This window comes from Canis lupus, chromosome 25, assembly GCF_048164855.1.
Source record: "Canis lupus baileyi chromosome 25, mCanLup2.hap1, whole genome shotgun sequence".
In the NCBI taxonomy this organism is placed as follows: domain Eukaryota; kingdom Metazoa; phylum Chordata; class Mammalia; order Carnivora; family Canidae; genus Canis; species Canis lupus.
Genome location: NC_132862.1, coordinates 46169464 through 46191755, shown reverse-complemented (window position 1 = coordinate 46191755; position 22292 = coordinate 46169464). Strand labels below are relative to the sequence as shown.

The 22292-nt window shown below is 39.5% G+C and overlaps 1 protein-coding gene across 8 annotated transcripts in view; it reads right to left on the bottom strand.

The window, feature by feature from the left end:
• Window positions 1–3952: 3952 nt before the first annotated feature.
• Window positions 3953–22292, bottom strand: part of USP18 (ubiquitin specific peptidase 18) — a 75750-nt gene continuing 57410 nt past the window's right edge. For 7 of the 8 annotated variants that reach the window (XM_072799714.1, XM_072799717.1, XM_072799716.1 and 4 more), the window contains 2 exons: window positions 22021–22070; window positions 3953–4590 (listed from right to left, as the gene is read on the bottom strand). In XM_072799714.1, coding sequence (XP_072655815.1) covers window positions 4559–4590; window positions 22021–22070 — 82 coding nt within the window. In that variant the 3' untranslated portion in view covers window positions 3953–4558. The remainder of the gene's footprint in view (window positions 4591–22020; window positions 22071–22292) is intronic. The other variant, XM_072799722.1, reaches the window with a different exon arrangement.

Genomic DNA, 22292 nt, shown 5'->3' with positions numbered 1-22292 from the left:
AGTCATTTTGTCTAATGAAGAAGGACTGTATGAGTGAACAGAATAAAAAATATCAACCACACCCTAAGCAAAATGCACACTAGATAAATCTGAAGAGGTAAGGAACAGGAAAATAAAAAAGACAAAGACAAAGATAAAACAAAAAAGAAGAAGAAGAAGAAGAAGAAGAAGAAGAAGAAGAAGAAGAAGAAGAAGAAGAAGAAGAAGAAGAAGAAGAAGAAGAAGAAGAAGAAGAAGAAGAAGAAGAAGAAGAAGAAGAAGAAGAAGAAGAAGAAGAAGAAGAAGAAGAAGAAGAAGAAGAAGAAGAAGAAGAAGAAGAAGAAGAAGAAGAAGAAGAAGAAGAAGAAGAAGAAAGAAGAAGAAGAAGAAGAAGAAGAAGAAGAAGAAGAAGAAGAAGAAGAAGAAGAAGAAGAAGAAGAAGAAGAAGGAAGAAGAAGAAGAAGAAGAAGAAGAAACTGCACAGGGCAGGATATAATCTCACAGAATGGACAAAACAGGGTGATCCAGTTGGTCCTGAATATATTTTGGTCTCTGTGTTAGAAGATACTAAAATTCAAAATTATAAAGGAAGCAAAAAACTGTATATATACAAAAATAAAATTGAATACAGTGAAAGGGAGGGGGGCACTTGGCGGGATGAGCCCTGGGGGTTATGCTGTATGTTGGCAAATTGAACTCCAATAAAAAATTTTTTTAAATGAATACAGTGAAAGGAAGCCAAAAACGAAGAATATATCCATAACATGTAGTTGTAAAATATGAAAGTTTTTTAAAAAAAAAACTTAAAAACAAAAAGTTGATAAGAAACTAGTTGAAAAGGGAAAAGAAAGTGGAATATTTTTAACTGAAAGGTAAACAAATTATAAGAAAAAAACTCAAGTTCTATATACTATTTCCCCCTAGCCCTGGAGTTTTACAGTCCTTTTTGGTCAGTAAACTTGCTTTGCATCTATTCTTCCAGCTGGTTCTCTGGGGGAGGGGCCTGCTGCACTGATTCTCAGGTGTGTGTGCCTGGGTAGAGTTGCACCACTACTTGCCAGGGGGCCGGGCTCAGTGTTTTTTGTGTGTGTGTGTGTGTGTGTGTGTGTGTATGGCTTTTGTCCCCTGAAGGCTTTCTGTGCCTCTTTAGAGGGTGAAAATAAAAATAGCTGCACCCGATCTAGACTCAGAACTACAAGATTGGAGTGTGTGCCAGACTCTGCAGATTCCTGTTGGCCACCCACCAAGATCCTACCTGAAAGAAGGCAGAGGAACACTGATTTGTGCAATTTGCAGGGCTCTGGTAAGGAGAGCTTTTGCCCCCTTGTGCAAACACCCACTCAGCCCCTCCTTGAGGAAGCAGAGGGTCATCTCCTTTCTGTCCATTGCAGGGCCCTGGCACTAAGAGCATTCATCCGATGAAGTGTGTACAACTCCAACACTCCTGGAAAAGGCAGAGTGTTGATGCACTGCAGTCCTTTGGAGGGACCCAACACTGAGAGTGGTCACTCAATCCCCTACATAACAGTTTGTGATTTATGGAAAAACATGCTGAGAGCCCCCTCCCAGCTAGCTAACCTAAACTCATTTCCTGCTCCAGTGTTTGGGAACTATGCTGGATCAGGCACCCCTGTTCTTTCTGTGGCTCCTGGGATATTGAGACCCCATTGTCCCACCTGCAATTCTGCCCCACTTCACCACTGCACACCTTTCAGGCAGGGAAATCTCTCACAGGAGATTTCTATAGGTCCTGATTTTGAGCTCCAGGGCTGCATCACTTTTCTGTGGCAGCTTACAAAGGCTCTCTCTCCCCTTTCTCTTCTCAGTCCTACCTTACAAAAAGTGGGCACTTCTCTATTTGTAGAGTTCCAGCCATTCTTTCCTTACATCTCAAGTTGAATTCATATGTGTTCAAGATAGCTTGATAGTCATCTAGCTAAATTGAGGGAACTAGCTGAAATGAGGACCCCTACTCTTCCACCATCTTGGCTCTTCCTCATGTTAACTGGAATTTAAATAAAAACTTGGGAAAGAAGAAGCCTAGGAGCACCTGGATGGTTCAGTTGGTTAAGCATCTGACTCTTATTCTAAGCTTAGCTCTTGATCTCAGTGTTAGGAGTTCAAGCCCCATGGTGGTCTCCATTGCTGGGCATGGAGCCTACTTTAAGAAAAAAGACGCCCAAAAGTAACTGATGTTAATCAGCATCAATTTAGCAGTATCTATTACTATTTTTAGATACTCATGTCCTTTTTTTAAAGATTTGTATTTATTTATTCATTCATGAGAGACACAGGGAGAAAGAGAGAGAGAGAGAGGCAGAGACACAGGCAGAGGGAGAAGCAGGCTCCATGCAGGGAGCCTGACATGGGACTCAATCCCACCAGGATCAGGCCCTGGGCTGAAGGCGGCGCTAAACCGCTGAGCCACGCGGGCTGCCCTAGATACTCATGTCCTTGACCTAAATAATTTCACTTCTCAGTACCCACAGAAATATTTATACATGCACAAAAAATATGTCTAAAGGTGGTCATTTATTCTGCATTTTTTAAATACTAAAGAAATTGAAATGCCCTTAACATTCACCAATAGATGGGAATCTAAAAATATAATACTCTATCTATGGAATAAAACACAACTTTTGCAAGAGGATTTTCTAGGGCACTGTTAAATGAATAATTTATTATGTAAAAATCATATAAGTGATATATGTATGCAAATGCATAGAAAACAGCCTGTTGACATACACACCTTGTACTGCATTATATAGTGTCTCACAAAAATTCATGTCTTTCTGGAACTCTAAAATGTGAACTTATATGGAAACAGAGTCTTCACAGATATAATCAGCTAAGTAAAAATGAGGTCACAGTGGATTAGGGTGGGCCCTCAATGCAATGATTGGTATACAAAGGTCATATGAAGACATACAGGAAAAAGGCCATGTGAAGATGGAGACATGGTGTGACATTAGATACCAGTCAATGAATGACAAGGCCTACTGGCAACCACCAGAAATTAGGAGAGAAGCATGGAACCTCCCTCAGAGGTGCCGGAAGGAACCAACTTTGCCAATACTTTACTTTGAACTTCTAGCTTTCTGAACTGTAAGAGAGAAAAAATCCTGTGGTTTTAAGCCACTCATTTTGTGATAACTTGTTATGGTAGTTCTAGGAAGCTAATTATATACCTGTTTAACAATGGTTTGCTCTAAGGAAGAGATTCTATGTATTTCTATATGCTTGAACATTTTACATTGAGAGTTTATTATTGCATTGCTAACTTTTTGCCAATAAAAATAAATTATCCACATTTTATGTTGGAAGTTTTGACTCTGCCATTTATCAAGTATGAAATCTTGAGCAAGTCATTAAACATCTGAATGTTTCAATTTCTTCTTTTGTAAAATGGGGATAGTAATGTCTACCCTCCTCACCTTCCTGGTTGGTACTGGAGTCCTGCCTGGGCCCTTTTTCTCTTGCTGTCCACATACATTCTTTCTTCAAAATGGCTCTAGTGACTATGAACACCTTTCCATTCACAGTACCATCTCTGTCTCTAATTCATGTCACCAGCCCCCAACAGCCAAAAGCACCATATGTTCCTTTCCTCTTTGAACCCCTTCAACACTTCTTCATTACCTATTAAATTAGATCCAAACTTCTTACTTAAGACCTTCTCCATTCTGAGCGCTACCTACCCACCAGCCTTATCAGTCTCCACTGTTTCCTTGGTAGAGGGAAGCCAGGTTTGTGGGTAATCTTTGAATCTTGAACCTTGCCTTTTTAAGCTATGCCATTGAGTATGCTTACTCGTGTGAACAGATTATCCTCCATCCTATCTCTCTTTCCATCCACAATAGAAATATTTTACTGTCCTTTGAATTTCTGTAGCATTTTCTGTCTTTAAATTCTGTAGACCTTAAGTTTTTTGATGTATTTAATCACACTCCCCCCTCATTAAACTGCAAACTCCTTCTGAGAAAAAGACCTTTATTCACTCTGGTGCCTAGCACACCATCTTATGGAGAGCAGGTGATCAATACATATTTGTCAAATAAATGAATAACAATTAAAAAACACTTGACTTTCACAGAACTGATATGGGTTCTAAAATTGTTTTAAATCATAAACAAATGTAATATCCTGCCAGTACATACCAGGACAGTCACGCTAGCTGTAAAATACAGAAATACATCCCTACCACTGCCCCTTGCCACCTGAGAGCCTCCCACTACCACTTTTGGCCTGGTTTCTCCTCCTCCAGGGGCGTGTGGACTCTTGCACTCCCCTAACTAAAGAACTGATGCCTTCCACAGCAGGCAGCATTCAGGCCCCTGCTCCAGCCATATGACTGGGGTCCACAGGTGGAAGTCTCCATTCTGGCCAATCAAGACCCATGCAAAGTCACTGTCGAATATTTGATAATTACCCCTGATTATATGTAAAGTTTACACAATTTGAAAATGATATTTCTTCTCACTGCAAAATCTCAAAAGAGTCAGCAAATCCAGGGATAGAAAGGAAAATGAAACTTTGTCAGTCTCTGAAGGTCTAGGGTACATCCATTAGGACTCAATCTTCATGTAAACCAGAAGGTAAGCAGTTTCCCGCCTAGAAAGAAAAAAAAATGCATCAGCATAACAGAGATGAATCATTTATAGTCAATGGATCCATTTATTAATTCATGATGGCACAAGCATCAGAAAAGTTTCTGGTTGTTGGATCAAGTCTTCATCTATCCAATACCTCAGAGGGGGAAAATGGATAACTTGAAAAAATAGCCACTAATCTCCTACTAGGTGACATCTCTGTCAGGGGTTGACAAACCAACAGCCCACTAGCCAAACATCACCATGTTTCTGTGAATGAATTTAGCTGTAACACAGCCACACCCATTCACTGAGGTATTGTCTGTGGCTGCTTCTTGCTACAGGTTAGAGTTGAGGACTTGCAACAGAGACTTTATGGCCCATACAGCCTTATTTACTCTCTGGCCATTTACAGAAAAAGTTTGCCAAACACTGATCTAAATAAAGGGAGAATTGATCACAGATAACCAGAAAGTGACAGAGAATGGGCATCTAAGGAAGATGTTCAGAAGAAAGAAAAGATAAAAACCAGAAGACTATAAAAGGATTTCAAAAACAAATTTCATCTACATCATTATTTTTCACATAATCAGGCCTACTCCTGCTCCTGAAATCATTTCAAATATCACCTCTGGTATACAATGTCACTGCTAACCCAGAAACTCAACTTAAAAAAAAACTTACAAAGTCTCCCTGTTTTAACCTCATCCAGGAGGAGAGAGGTAAGATGGCGGAGGAATAGGGGACCCTAATTTTGCCTGGTCCCTGGAATTCATCTAGATAGCTATCAAATCACTATGAACATCTGCAAATTCAACTGGAGATCTAAGAAAAGAATTGCTGCAAATGTACAAATACAAAAATGACCACTCTTTGCAAGGTAGGAGGTGTAGAGAAGTGAATCTGAGGTGATATATCAGAAGATAAATCCTGTAAGACAATACTGGAGAGTGATAATAGCAGCAGAGTGCAAAATTGGAACCTTTAGAAGTCTGCTCTGGTGAGGGACGTCCCTGCCTGCAAGGTGCTCAGGTGGCGAAGGAGGGCAGAATCCTAGGTGGAACAGTGTGTCTCAGGATCCCCAGGGCCACAAAAAGAATGGGGGTGGCTGAGCGCAAAAGAGTTCCCAAGCATTGGATCAGGGAACCCAGCTGCCAACAGTGAGCCCAAGGAGTGGGTTTTCTGTTTGGTGTTGCCATAAATCATGAAGTGTTGCACGGTTGGGTGACTACTCTCCAAGGAGGGGCCCAGCAAGAGGCAGAACAGCAGCAAGACCACCCTCCATGACATGGGAGAGGCAGTGCGGGTGCATGCCACCGCAAGAGTTTGTAAAGTTGGAGACTCAAAACAAGGTCTCATGCCTGAGATAAAAATGTTCCATCACAGGCTGGGTGAGCTTGGAGTGTGGAAGGAAACCAGGGAGACAAGAGTGATTAACTGTTTTTCCCTGAGGGCACACTGAGGAGTGGGGGACATGAGCTTTCAGCTCCAAGGCTGGAGATTTGGGCACCAGCATTTTTATTTTCATCCCTCAAATTGGTGCTCAAAGCCTTCAGGGAACAAAAGCCACAGAGAGCAATTGAGAGCTGATTATACTGAGCATGGTTCCCTTGGCAAAGGGAGCGCAATACTGCCCAAGCAAAGATACATGAGAATCAATGCAACAGGCTCTAGAATATTGGTAAGAACATCTGGATAATACCAAGTTTACTGATCATAGAGAACTGCAGAATTCCAGCACTAAGCATGTTTCTTTCTCATGATTTAGTTTTTCATTTAAATTTTTTTCCATTCCAACTGATTTCTTATTTTAGCAACTCCTTTTTTAATTTATGTTTTATATATCTATTTTTAATTTTTGGCTTCCTTTCACTGTATTCAATTTTATTTTTGTATACACATAAGTTTTTCTTTCTTTACAATTCTGGGATTTAGTTTTTCTAATAGATCAAAATACATGCAGGATCTAATTTATTGCTCTGTTTTGTTCACCTTCTGTGTGATTTTATTCCTTTTTTTCTTCTTTTCTGTAGCTTCTTAGTTGATCTCTTCTTAGCTGTTTAGTGTATATATTTCTGGATTGTTGCCATTTTTATCCTTTGTGCTGTCTTTCATCTATTCTTCTCCGGACACAATGACAAAAGAAGGACTCAACCAAAAAAAAAAAAAGAGAGAGAGAGAGAGAGAGAACAAGAGCTAGGGACTTATTCAGTATGGATATAAGTAAGATGTCAGAACTAGAATTCAAGACAATGACTACAAAAATACTAGCAGGACTTGAAAAAAGCATAGAAGACAATGGAGAACCCCTTTCTGGAGAAACAAAAAAACTAAATATTAATCAGGTTGAAATAAAAAAGATATAACTGAGATGTGATTTTTTTAAAATGGAGGCTCTAACTGCTAGGATAAAGGAGGCAGAAGAGAAAGTCACTGATACAGAACAAAATGATGGAAAATTTAATAAATGAGAAAAAGAGAGAGAAATAACTACTGGATCATGAAGGAGAGAATTCAAGAGATAAGTAACACCACAAAGTGAAATAATATGAGAATATTTGGCATGCCAGAGAAAGAAGAAAGAGGGAGGGCAGACAGTTTATTTGAGCAAAATTATAGCTGAGAACTTCTCTAATCTAGAGAAGGAAACAAGTATTCTGCAGGAGACACAGAGAACCAAAATCAATAAAAACAGATCAACACCTCGAAATACAATACTGAAGCTTGAATATTTCAAAGACAAACGGAAACTCTTGAAAGCAGCTCAGGACAAAACGTCCTTAATCTACAAGGATAGAAACATAAGGCTGACAGCAGACTTATCCACAGAGACCTGGCAAGCCAGAAAGGACTGGCATGATAAATTCAACTTGTTAAATGGGAAAAATATGCAGCTGAGAATACTTTATCCAGCAAGGCTGTCATTCAGAATACAAGGAGAGATAAAGATTTTGCAGGACAAACGTATGCTAAAAGAATTTGGATCACTAAACCAGTCTTGCAAGAAATATTAAAGGGGATCCTTTCAGAAAGAGAGAGCCTAAAAGTAACACAGATAAGAAAGGAACAGAAACAATCTACAGAAGCAGCAATTTTACAGGTAATACAATGGCACTAAATTGTGGAAGGAGCCTTGGTGTCCATTGAAAGATGAATGGATAAAGAGATGTGGTCTATGTATACAATGGAATATTACTCAGCCATTAGAAATGACAAATACCCACCATTTGCTTCGACATGGATGGAACTGGAGGGTTATACTAAGTGAAATATGTCAATCGGAGAAAGACAAACATATGGTCTCATTCATTTGGGGGAATATAAAAAATAGCTAAAGGGAATAAAGGGGAAAGGAGAGAAAATGAATGGGAAATATTAGAGAGGGAGACCGAATATGAGAGACTCCTAACTCTGGGAAACGAACAAGGGGTGGTGGAAAGGGAGGTGGGCGGGGGGTGGGGGTGAGTGGGTGATGGGCACTGAGCGGGATACTTGATGGGATGAGCACTGGGTGTTATGCTATATGTTGGCAAATTGAACTCCAATAAAATGAAATTTAAAAAACCATGGCACGAAATTTATGTCTTTCAGTAATTAATCTAAATAGAAGTGGACTAAATGCTCCACCAAAAGACATAGGATATCAGATTGGGTTAAAAAAATAAAACAAGCAAGATCCATTCATATGCTGTGTGTAAGAGACACATTTTAGATCCAAAGGCACCTCCGGGAGTAGGTGGCAAGATGGCGGAAAAGTAGGATTCCCCAAGTCACCTGTCCCCACCAAATTACCTAGACAACTTTCAAATCATTCTGAAAACCTATGAATTCGACCTGAGATCTAAAGAGAGAACAGCTGGAATGCTACAGTGAGAAGAGTTTGCCCTTCTATCAAGTACAACTTGTTTTTGGCCACTCTGCACTGAGCAAAATGACTACAAAGAAAAATTCACCTCAAAAGAAAGAATCAGAAACAGTCCTTTCTCCAACAGAGTTACAAAATTTGGATTACAATTCAATGTCAGAAAGCCAATTCAGAAGAACTATTATAAAGCGACTGGTGGCTCTAGAAAAAAGCATAAGGATTCAAGAGACTACAAGATTGCAGAATTTAGATCTAATCAGGCAGAAATTAAAAATCAATTAAATGAGATGCAATCCAGGGATCCCTGGGTGGCGCAGCGGTATAGCACCTGCCTTTGGCTCAGGGCGCGATCCTGGAGACCCGGGATCGAATCCCACGTCGGGCTCCCAGTGCATGGAGCCTGCTTCTCCCTCTGCCTATGTCTCTGCCTCTCTCTCTCTTTCTCTCTCTGTATGACAATAGTAAATAAATAAATAAAAATTTTAAATGACATGCAATCCAAACTAGAAGTCCTAATGACGAGGGTTAACGAGGTAGAACAACGAGTGAGTGACACAGAGGACAAGTTGATGTCAAGGAGGGAAACTGAGGAAAAAAGAAAAACAATGAAAAGATAGCCTCAGAAGGAAAAATCTACTTTTAATTGAGGTTCCGCTGGCACAAAAACAGACACATAGATCAATGGAACAGAATAGAGAACCCAGAAGTGGACCCTCAACTTTATGGTCAACTAATATTCGATAAAGGAGGAAAGACTATCCACTGGAAGAAAGACAGTCTCTTCAATAAATGGTACTGGGAAAATTGGACATCCACATGCAGAAGAATGAAATGAGACCACTCTCTTTCACCATACACAAAGATAAACTCAAAATGGATGAAAGATCTAAATGTGAGACAAGATTCCATCAAAATCCTAGAGGAGAACATAGGCAACACCCTTTTTGAACTCAGCCACAGTAACTTCTTGCAAGATTCATCCACGAATGCAAAAGAAACAAAAGCAAAAATGAACTATTGGGAATTCATCAAGATAAGAAGCTTTTGTACAGCAAAGGGTACAGTCAACAAAACTAAAAGACAACCTACAGAATGGGAGAAGATATTTGCAAATGACGTATCAGATAAAGGGCTAGTTTCCAAGATCTATAAAGAACTGATTAAACTCAACACCAAAGAAACAAACAATCCAATCATGAAATGGGCAAAAGACATGAAGAGAAATCTCACAGAGGAAGACATCAACATGGCCAACATGCACATAGAAAATGCTCTGCATCACTTGCCATCAGGGAAATACAAATCCAAACCACAATGAGATACCACCTCACACCAGTGAGAATGGGGAAAATTAACAATGCAGGAAACCACAAATGTTGGAGAGGATGTGGAAAAAGGGGAACCCTCTTGCACTCTTGGTGGGAATGTGAACTGGTGCAGCCACTCTGGAAAACTGTGTGGAGGTTCCTCAAAGAGTCAAAAATAGATCTGCCCTACGACCCAGCAATTGCACTGTTGGGGATTTACCCCAATTATTCAGATGCAATGAAACGCCGGGACACCTGCACCCCGATGTTCAGAGCAGCAATGGCCACAATAGCCAAACTGTGGAAGGAGCCTCGGTGTCCATCGAAGGATGAATGGATAAAGAGGATGTGGTTTATGTATACAAGGGAATATTCCTCAGCCATTAGAATCGACAAATACCCACCATTTGCTTCAACGTGGATGGAACTGGAGGGTATTATGCTGAGTGAAGTAAGTCAATCAGAGAAGGACAGTGTATGTTCTCATTCATTTGGGGAATATAAATAATAGTGAAAGGGAATAGAAGGGAAGGGAGAAGAAATGTGTGGAAATATCAGAAAGGGAGACAGAACATAAAGACTCCTAACTCTGGGAAATGAACTAGGGGTGGTGGAAGGGGAGGAGGGCGGGGGATGGGGGTGAATGGGTGATGGGCACTGAGGGGGGCACTTGACGGGATGAGCACTGGGTGTTATTCTGTATGTTGTTAAATTGAACACCAATAAAAAAATAATTTATTTAAAAAAGTAATAATAATTCGGGTTCCCGAGGGTGCTGAAATGGACAGAAGTCCAGAATATGTATTTTAACAAATCAGAGCTCACAACTTCCCTAATTTAGAGAGGAAACAGGCATTCATATCCAGGAAATAGAGCGATCCCCCCCTAAAATCAATAAAAACCACTAAAAACCTCGACATTTAATAGTGAAACTTGCAAATTCAAAAGAAAAAGGGAAGATCCTTAAAGCAGCAAGAGACAAGAAATATCTAAATTTTATGGGGAGAAATATTAGATTAACAGCAGACCTCCCCACAGAGACCTGGTAGGCCAGAAAGGGCTGGCAAAATATATTCAGGGTCCTTAATGAGAAAAACCTGCAGCCAAGGATACTTTATCTAGCAAGGCTCTCATTCAGAATAGAAGGAGAGATAAAGAGCTTCCAAGATAGGCAGAAACTGAAAGAATATGTGACCACGAAGCCAGCTGTGCAAGAAATACTAAGGGGGATTCTGTAATAGAAAGAGGAAGTCCAATGGAACAATCCACAAAAACAGGGACTGAATAGATATCATGATAACACTAAACTCATATCTTTCAATAGTAACTCTGAGCGTAAACGTGCTTAATGACCCCATCATTGGCGCAGGGTAACAGACTGGATAAAAAAGCAGGACCCATCTATTTGCTGTCTACAAGAGACTCATTTTAGACAGAAGGACACCTACAGCCTGAAAATAAAAGGTTGGAGAACCATTTACCATTCAAATGGTCCTCAAAAGAAAGCAGGGGTAGCCATCCTTATATCAGATAAACTAAAATTTACCCCGAAGATTGTAGTGAGAGATGAAGAGGGACACTATCTCATACTTAAAGGATCTATCCAACAAGAGGACTTAACAATCCTCAATATATATGCCCCGAATGTGGGAGCTGCCAAATATATCAATCAATTAATAACCAAAGTTAAGACATACTTAGATAATAATACACTAATAGTAGGAGACTTCAATCTAGTGCTTTCTACCCTCGATAGGTCTTCTAAGCACAATGTCTCCAAGAAACAGGAGCTTTAAATGATACACTGGATCAGGTGGATTTCACAGATATCTATAGAACTTTACATCCAAACGCAACTGAATACACATTCTTCTCAAGTGCACATGGAACTTTCCCCAGAATAGACAACATACTGGGTCACAAATCAGATCTGAACCAATACCAAAAGATTGGGATCTTCCCCTGCATATTCTCAGACCGACCATAACACCTTGAAATTAGAACTAAATCACAACAAGAAGTTTGGAAGGATTTCAAACACGTGGAGGTTAAGGACCATCTTGCTAAAAGATGAAAGAGTCAACCAGGAAAATAAGGAAGAATTAAAAAGATTCATGGAAACTATTGAGAATGAAGATACAACCATTGAAAATCTTTGGGATACAGCAAAAGCAGTCCTGAGGGGGAAATACATCGCAATACAAGCATCCATTCAAAAACTGGAAAGAACTCAAATACAAAAGCTAACCTTACACCTAAAGGAGCTAAAGAAAAAACAGCAAATAGATCCTACACCCAGCAGAAAAACAGAGTTAATAAAGATTTGAGCAGAACTCAATGAAATAGAGACCAGAAAAACTGTGGAACAGATCAACAAAACCAGGAATTAGTTCTTTGAAAGAATTAATAAGATAGATAAACCATTAGCCAGCCTTATTAAACAGAAGACAGAGAAGACTCAAATTAACAAAATCATGAATGAGAAAGGAGAGTTCACTACCAACATGAAGGAATACAAACGATTTTAAAAACACATTATGAACAGCTATGCACCAATAAATTAGACAATCTAGAGATATGGACACATTTCTGGAAAGCCACAAACTACCAAAACTGGAACTGGAAGAAATAGAAAACCTGAACATGCCAATAACCAGGGAGGAAATTGAAGCAGTCATCAAAAAGCTCCCAAGACACAAAAGTCCAGGGCCAGATGACTTCCCTGGGGAATTCTATCAAATGTTTAAAGAAGAAACCATACCTATTCTACTAACGCTGTTTGGAAAGATAGAAAGAGATGGAATACTTCCAAACTAGTCCTATGAGGCCAGCATCACCTTAATTCCAAAACCAGACAAAGATCCCACCAAAAAGGAGAATTATAGACCAATATCCCTGATGAACATGGATGCAAAAATTCTCAACAAGATACTAGCCAATAGGATACAACATACATTAAGAAGATTATTCACCATGACCAAGTAGGATTCATCCCCGGGACGCAAGGCTACTAGTTCAACATTCCTAAAACAATCAATGTGATTCATCATATCAGCAAGAGAAAAACCAAAAACCATATGATCCTCTCAATTGATGCAGAGAAAGCATTTGACAAAATGCAGCATCCATTCCTGATCAAAACTCTTGAGAGTGTAGGGATAGAAGGAACATTCCTCAACATCTTAAAAGCCATCTACGTAAAGCCCACAGCAAATATCATTCTCAATGGGGAAGCACTGGGAGCCTTTCCCCTAAGATCAGGAACAAGACAGGGATGTCCACTCTCACCACTGCTATTCAACATAGTACTACAAGTCCTAGCCTCAGCAATCAGGTAACAAAAAGACATTAAAGGCATTCAAATGGGCAAAGAAGAAGTCAAACTCTCCCTCTTCACCGATGACATGATACTCTACATAGAAAATCCAAAAGACTCCACCCCAAGATTGCTAGAACTCATACAGCAATTTGGCAGTGTGGCAGGATACAAAATCAATGCCCAGAAGTCAGTGGCATTTCTAAACACTAACAATGAGACTGAAGAAAGAGAAATTAAGGAGTCAATCCCATTTACAATTGCACCCAAAAGCATAAGATACCTAGGAATAAACCTCACCAAAGAGGTAAAGGATCTATACCCTCAAAACTATAGAACACTTCTGAAAGAAATTGAGGAAGACACAAAGAGATGGAAAAATATTCCATGCTCATGGACTGGCAGAATTAATACTGTGAAAATGTCAATGTTACCCAGGGAAATTTACACGTTTAATGCAATCCCTATCAAAATACCATGGACTTGGGATCCCTGGGTGGTGCAGGGGTTTGGCGCCTGCCTTTGGCCCAGTGCGCGATCCTGGAGACCCGGGATCAAATCTCACGTCAGGCTCCCAGTGCATGGAGCCTGCTTCTCCCTCTGCCTGTGTCTCTGCCTCTCTCTCCCTGTGTGTGACTATCATAAATAAATAAAAATTTTAAAAAATACCATGGACTTTCTTCAGAGAGTTAGAACAAATTATTTCAAGATTTGTGTGGAATCAGAAAAGACCCTGAATAACCAGGGGAATTTTAAAAAAGAAAACTATAGGCAACAGACATGAACAGAAATCTCACAGAGGAAGACATAGACATGGCCAACATGCACATGAGAAAATGCTCTGCATCACTTGCCATCAGGGAAATACAAATCAAAACCACAATGAGATACCACCTCACACCAGTGAGAATGGGGAAAATTAACAAGGCAGGAAACAACAAATGTTGGAGAGGATGTGGAGAAAAGGGAACCCTCATACACTGTTGGTGGGAATGTGAACTGGTGCAGCCACTCTGGAAAACTGTGTGGAGGTTCCTCAAACAGTTAAAAATATACCTGCCCTACGACCCAGCAATTGCACTGCTGGGGATTTACCCCAAAGATACAGATGCAGTGAAACGCCGGGACACCTGCACCCCGATGTTTATAGCAGCAATGGCTACGATAGCCAAACTGTGGAAGGAACCTCGGTGTCCAACGAAAGATGAATGGATAAAGAAGATGTGGTTTATGTATACAATGGAATATTACTCAGCGATTAGAAATGACAAATACCCACCATTTGCTTCAACGTGGATGGAACTGGAGGGTATTATGCTGAGTGAAGTAAGCCAGTCGGAGAAGGACAAACATTATATGTTCTCATTCATTTGGGGAATATAAATAATAGTGAAAGGGAATATAAGGGAAGGGGGAAGAAATGTTTGGGAAATATCAGAAAGGGAGACAGAACGTAAAGACTGCTAACTCTGGGAAACGAACTAGGGGTGTTGGAAGGGGAGGAGGGCGGGGGGTGGGAGTGAATGGGTGACGGGCACTGGGGGTTATTCTGTATGTTAGTAAATTGAACACCAATAAAAAAAAAAGAAAAAAAAGAAAACTATAGCTGGGGGCATCACAATGCCAGATTTCAGGTTGTACTACAAAGCTGTGGTCATCAAGACAGTGTGGTACTGGCACAAAAAAAGACACATAGATCAATGGAACAGAATAGAGAATCCAGAAGTGGACCATCAATTTTATGGTCAACTAATATTCGACAAAGGAGGAAAGACTATCCACTGGAAGAAAGACAGTCTCTTCAATAAATGGTGCTGGGAAAATTGAACATCCACATGCAGAAGAATGAAACTAGACCACTCTCTTGCACCATACACAAAGATAATCTCAAAATTGATGAAAGATCTAAATGTGAGACAAGATTCCATCAAAATCCTAGAGGAGAACACAGGCAACACCCTTTTTGAACTCAGCCACAGTAACTTCTTGCAAGATACATCCACGAAGGCAAAAGAAACAAAAGCAAAATGAACTATTGGGACTTCATCAAGATAAGAAGCTTTTGCACAGCAAAGGATACAGTCAACAAAACTAAAAGACAACCTACAGAATGGGAGAAGATATTTCCAAATGACATATCAGATAAAGGGCTAGTTTCCAAGATCTATAAAGAACTGATTAAACTCAACACCAAAGAAACAAACAATCCAATCATGAAATGGGCAAAAGACATGAACAGAAATCTCCCAGAGGAAGACATAGACATGGCCAACACGCACATGAGAAAATGCTCTGCATCCCTTGCCATCAGGGAAATACAAATCCAAACCACAATGAGATACCACCTCACACCAGTGAGAATGGGGAAAATTAACAAGGCAGGAAACCACAAATGTTGGAGAGGATGTGGAAAAAGGGGAACCCTCTTGCACTCTTGGTGGGAATGTGAACTGGTGCAGCCACTCTGGAAAACTGTGTGGAGGTTCCTCAAAGAGTCAAAAATAGACCTGCCCTACGACCCAGCAATTGCACTGTTGGGGATTTACCCCAATGATTCAGATGCAATGAAACGCCGGGACACCTGCACCCCGATGTTCAGAGCAGCATGGCCACAACAGCCAAACTGTGGAAGGAGCCTCGGTGTCCATCGAAGGATGAATGGATAAAGAGGATGTGGTTTATGTATACAATGGGATATTACTCAGCCATTAGAAACGACAAATACCCACCATTTGCTTCAACGTGGATGGAACTGGAGGGTATTATGCTGAGTGAAGTAAGTCAATCGGAGAAGGACAAACAGTGTATGTTCTCATGCATTTGGGGAATATAAATAGTAGTGAAAGGGAATATAAAGGAAGGGAGAAGAAATGTGTGGGAAATATCAGAAAGGGAGACAGAACATAAAGACTCCTAACTCTGGGAAATGAACTAGGGGTGGTGGAAGGGGAGGAGGGCAGGTGGTGGGGATTAATGGGTGATGGGTACTGAGGGGGGCACTTGACAGGATGAGCACTGGGTGTTATTCTGTATGTTGGTAAATTGAACACCAATAAAAATTAATTTATTAAAAAAAAGGAAATATCAGAAAGGAGACAGAACATAGAAGACTCCTAAATCTGGGAAACGAACTAGGGGTGGTGGAAGGGGAGGAGGGCGGGGGTTGGGGGTGAATGGTGACGGGCACTGATGGGGGCACTTGACGGGATGAGCACTGGGTGTTATTCTGTATGTTGGCAAATTGAACACCAATAAAAAATAAATTTATTATTATAAAAAAAGATATGAAGAAGAACACTATATCATAATAAAAGGGCCTATCCAACAAGAGGATCTAACAATTGTAAATATTTATCCCGTAACTTGGGAGTAGCCACATATATAAATCAATTCATAACAAATTTAAAGAAGCATATTGGTAATAATGCATTAATAGCCGAGGACTTTAACATCTCACTCACAGCAATGGGGATATCATCTAAGGAGATCAAAAGGAAACAAGGGCTTTGAATAACACACTGTACCAGATAAACTTCACAGGTACGTTCAGAGCATTCCATCCTAAAGCAACAGAATATATATTCTTCTCCAGTGCACATGGAATATTCTCCATAATAAATCACAAATTGGGTCACAAATCAGGTCTCAACCAGTACCAAATATTGGGATTATTCCCTGCATATTTTCAGACCACAATGCTTTATAATTTGAACTCAATCACAAGAGAAAATTTGAAAGAAAACAAATGCCTGGAGATTAAAGAGCATCTTACAAAAGATTAGGAATGGGTTGACCAAGAAATTAAAGAATATTTTTTTAACGCATGGAAACAAGGAAATGAAAACCTTTTTGATGCAGCAAAGGTGGTCCTAGAGGGAAGTATATAGCAATAGAAGCATTTCTCAAGAAACAAGAAAGGTCTCAAATATACAACCTAACCTTACATCTAAAGGAGCTGGATAAATAACAGCAAATAAAGCCTACATCAAGCATAAGAGAAATAATAAAGATTAGAACAGAAATCAGTGATATAGAAACCAAAAGAAAAATAGAACAGATCAATGAAAGTAAGAGCTGGTTCTTTGACAGATTTAACAAGATGGATAAACCCCTAGCCAGACTTATCAAAAAACAAAGAGAGAAAGGCCCCAAATCAATAAAATCATGAATGAAAGAAGAGAGATCACAACAACCACCAAAGAAATACAAACAATTATACGAACATATTGTGAGCAACTATACACCAACAAATTAGGCAATCTGGAAGAAATGGATGCATTGCTGGAAACCTACAAATTATCAAAACTGAAACAGGAAAAAATAGAAAACCTGAACAGACCAATAACCATCAAGGAATTTGAAGCAATCATCAAACCCCTACCAAGAAACAAGAGTCCAGGGACAGATGGCTTCCCAGGGGAATTCTACCAAACATTTAAAGAACAGCTAATACCTATTATTCTGAAGTTGTTTCAAAAAATAGAAATGGAAAACAATTTCCAAACTCATTCTATGAGGCCAGCATTACCTTGACCCCAAAACCAGACACAAAGACCCTATCAAAAAGGAGAATTACAGACCAATATGTCTGACAAACATTAATGTCAAAATACTTACCAAGATACTAGCCAATAAATGTATATTAAAAGGATTATTCACCAGAACAAATGGAATTTATTCCTAGGATACAAGGATGGTTCAACATCTGCAAATCAATCAATGTGATACACCACATTAATAAAAGAAAGGACAATAACCATATTATCCTCTCAATAGATGCAGAAAAAACAATTGACAATTGTTTCAAAGTGTTTCAAAGAAAAAAACAATTTCTTTATTAAAACTCTCCACATTGTTAGGGTAGAGGGAACATACCTCAATATCATAAAAGCCATTTATGAAAAGCCCACAGTGAATATAATTCTCAATGTGGAAAAACTAAGAGCTTTTCCACTAAGGTCAGGAATACAACAGAGATGCCCACTCCCACCATTTTTGTTGAACATAGTACTGGAAGCCCTAGCCTCAGAAATCAGATTAAAAAAATAAAGAAAAGGCATTCAAATTGGAAAAGAAAAAGTCAAATTCCACTCTTTGCAGATGACATGATACTCTATGTAGAAAACCCAAAAGACAGCATCCAAAATTGCTAGAACTCATACAGCAATTCAACAATGGGGAAGGATATAAAATCAATGCACAGAAATCAGTTGCATTTCTTCTATACACTAACAATGAGGCAGAAGAAAGAGAAATCAAGGAATCTATCCCATTTTCAAATGCATCAAAACCCACAAGATACCTAGAAAAAAAACCTAACCAATGAGGGAAAGGATCTTACTCCAAAAACTATAGAATATTCATGAAAGAAATTGATAAAGACACAAAGACATGGAAAAATATTCCACACTCATGGGTTGGAAGAACAAATATTGTTAAAATGTCTATGCTACACAAAACAATCTACATGTTCAATGAAATCCCTATCAAAACACCATCAACATTTTTCAGAGCTGGAACAAATAATTCTAAAATTTGTATTACTCAGCCATTAGAAACAACAAATACCCACCATTTACTTCAACATGGATGGAACTAGAGGGTATTATGCTGAGTGCAGTAAGTAAATCGGAGAAGGATAAACATTATATGGTTTCGTTGATACGGGGAATATAAAAAATAGTGAAAGGGATTATAGTGGAAAGGAGAGAAAATGAGTGGGAAATATCAGAGAGGGAGACAAAACATGAGAGACTCCTAACTCTGGGAAATGAACAAGGGGTTGTGGAAGGGGAGGTGGGTAGGGGGATGGGGTGACTGGGTGATGGGCACTGAGGGGGGCACTTGACGGGGTGAGCACTGGGTGTTATACTATATGTTGGCAAATCAAACTCCAATAAAAAATATACAATATATATTTTTTTAAGAATTTAAAAAATAATAATAAAATAAAATAAAATAAAAATAAAATTTGTGTGGTACCAGAAATGACCCCAAATAGCTAAAGGAATGTTGAAAAAGACTAAAGCTAGTAGCATCACTATTCTGGACTTCAAGCTGTATTACAAAGCTGTAATCATCAAGACAGTATAGTACCTACCCAAAAACAGACACATACACCAATGAAACAGGACAGAGAATCCAGAGTGGACTCTCAACTGAATGTTCAACTAATCATTGACAAAGCAGAGAAGAATATCCAATGGAAAAAAGACAATCTCTTCACCAAATGGTGTTGAGAAAATTGGACAGCCACATGCAGAGGAATGAAACTGGACCATTTTCTTTCTTTTTCTTTTCTTTCTTTTCTTTTCTTTTCTTTTTTTCCTCTTTCTTTCTTTCTTTCTTTCTTTCTTTTTTCTTTCTTTCCTTCCTTCCTTCCTTCCTCTTTCTTTCTTTCTTTCTTTCTTTCTTTCTTTCTTTCTTTCTTTCTTTCTCTTTCTTTCTTTCTTTCTCTCTCTCTCTCTCTCTCTCTCTCTCTCTCTCTTTCTTTCTTTCTTTCTTTATAGTCACAGAGAGAGAGAGAGAGGCAGAGACACAGGCAGAGGGAGAAGCAGGCTCCATGCACCGGGAGCCCGACGTGGGATTCGATCCCGGGTCTCCAGGATCGCGCCCTGGACCAAAGGCAGGTGCCAAACCGCTGCGCCACCCAGGGACCCCTGGACCATTTTCTTATACTACACATAAAAATAAACTCAAACTGGATGAAAGACCTGAATGTGAGACAGGAATCCACCAAAATCCTAAGGAGAACACAGGCAACAACCTCTTTGACTTTGGCCACAGCAACTTCTTGCTAGACTCCTCTCCAAAGACAAGGGAAACAGGCAAAAATGAGCCACTGGAATTTCAAGATAAAAAGCTTCTGCACAGCAAAGTAAAGAGTAGACAAAAGCAACAGACAACCTACTGAATAGTTGGAAGATAGGAGAAGATATTTGCAAATGACGTATCAGATAAAAGACTAGCATCCAAGATCTATAAAGAACTTCTCAAACTCAACACCCAAAGAACAAATAATCCAGTCAAGAAATGGGTAGAAGACATGAACAGACATTTCTCTAACGAAGACCTACACATGGCCAACAGACACATGAAAATAATACTCAGCATTACTCAGCATCGGGGAAATACAAATCAAAACCACAAAGAGAAACCACTTCACACCAGTGAGAATGGCTAAAATTAACAAGTCATAAAACAACAGATGTTGGTGAAAATGCAGAGAAAAGAGAACCCTCTTACACTGTTGGTGAGAATGCAAGCTAGTGCAGCCACTTTGGAAAACCGTGTGAAGGTTCCTCAAGAAGTTAAAAACAGAGCTACTCTATGACCCAACAATTGTAGTACTGGGTATTTAGCCAAAGGACACAAATATAGTGATTTGAAGGGGCACCTGCACCCCAATGTTTAAAGCACAATGTCCACAATAACCAAACTATACAAAAAGCCCAGATGTCTTTTGACAGGTGAATGGATAAGGAGGATGTGATAAATATATAGGTAGATAGACACAGATATAGATATATAATGCAATAGTACTCTTCCATAAAAAAAAAAACTGAAATCTTTTGCAATGGCATGTATAGAACCAGAGGGTATTATGGTAAGCAAAATGGTAAGAAAAAGATAAATACCATATGATTTCACTCATATGTGGAATTTAAGAAACAAAATAGTATCTAGAGGAAGGGAGAGAAAAATAAAACAAGACGAAATCAGAGAGGGAGACAAACCATAAGTCTAAATCTAAGAAACAAACTGAGAGTTGCTGGAGGGGAGGTGGGTCGGGGAATCGGGTAACTGGTGACAGATAGGCTATAAGGAGGGCACATGATGTAATGAGCACATGTTATATACAACGGATGAATCACTGAACTCTACCTCTGGATATAATAATACACTATTTAAATTAATGAATTTAAATAAAAATTTTAAAAGACCTTCATCCAGCTTTTTTTCTCTACCTGCCCTCTGCAGTTGTTGATTTTTTAAAAAAATTTTTTAAAATTTTTATTTATTAAAAAAAAAAAATAAAATAAAATAAAATAAAATAAAATTTTTATTTATTTATGATAGTCACACAGAGAGAGAGAGAGAGAGAGAGGCAGAGACATAGGCAGAGGGAGAAGCAGGCTCCATGCACCAGGAGCCCGACGTGGGATTCGATCCTGGGTCTCCAGGATCGCGCCCTGGGCCAAAGGCAGGCGCTAAACCGCTGCGCCACCCAGGGATCCCAGTTGTTGATTTTTAAAGATGTACTTATAGCTACTTACTAAATGCAAGCCACTGTACCAGGCAAAGAAAAAGAAAAGAATGACCCTTGCTCCCAAATACATGGCCTGTTATAAAAGTTATATAAACAATTACAAACAGGGTGGTCCTTGCTATAAAGGAAGTATGCTTAAAGTGCAGGGCAAGCATATGAAAAGCCCCTAAAAATCTTCTGGAGTCAATCGACAAAGGCTCTACAGAGTAGGAGAAGCCATCAACAGAGATATAGCATGAGTGGGAGTTTGCTTCAATAATAAATTAGGAGAGGGCAAAACAGAGTAGGAACTGCATGTGAAAGCCATAGACGACATGACATTTGAAGCACTACTTATACTTTAGTATTATTGGAATCTAAATTGTGAAAAATGCATGGTTTGGTGAGATATGTAATGAGAGAGGAGGCTAAGCAGTCACTGGGGAGTTTTCCAAATATAAGTGGCAGCTGAATCCATGAGAGTTTCATACAGCAATAAGAACCTTGTGTACAGGATGCCTGGGTGGCTCAGCAGTTGAGCATCTGCCTTTGGCTCAGGGTGTGATCCCGGCTCCCAGTGGAGAGCCTACTTCTCCCTCTGCCTATGTCTCTGCTTCTCTCTGTGTGTGTCTCTCGTGAATAAATAAATAAAATCTTTAAAAAAAAGAACCCTGTGTGAACTCATTGGGCTTCCATCACACAAACACTTCTCTTACCAGCGGTAGTTATGATTTCCATAAGTACACTGGATGTCTTCCCAGGATACCTGGAAGTACACAAATAGATGAAGTGAAGCATCCAGCTGACATATGTTAAGCACCCAGAGAGTACAGGGTGCTACCATTTACCCTTCCTCAGTCACCCAAACAACCCCACCCCTAGTACCTCCCAAGACCTGGATCATCCAGTGTCAGGATGCCATGTTTATAAAGCTGCTTTTAATATCCTTGGTCTCTCCATTTAAACTTGATTGTGCTTGGTTTTTGCA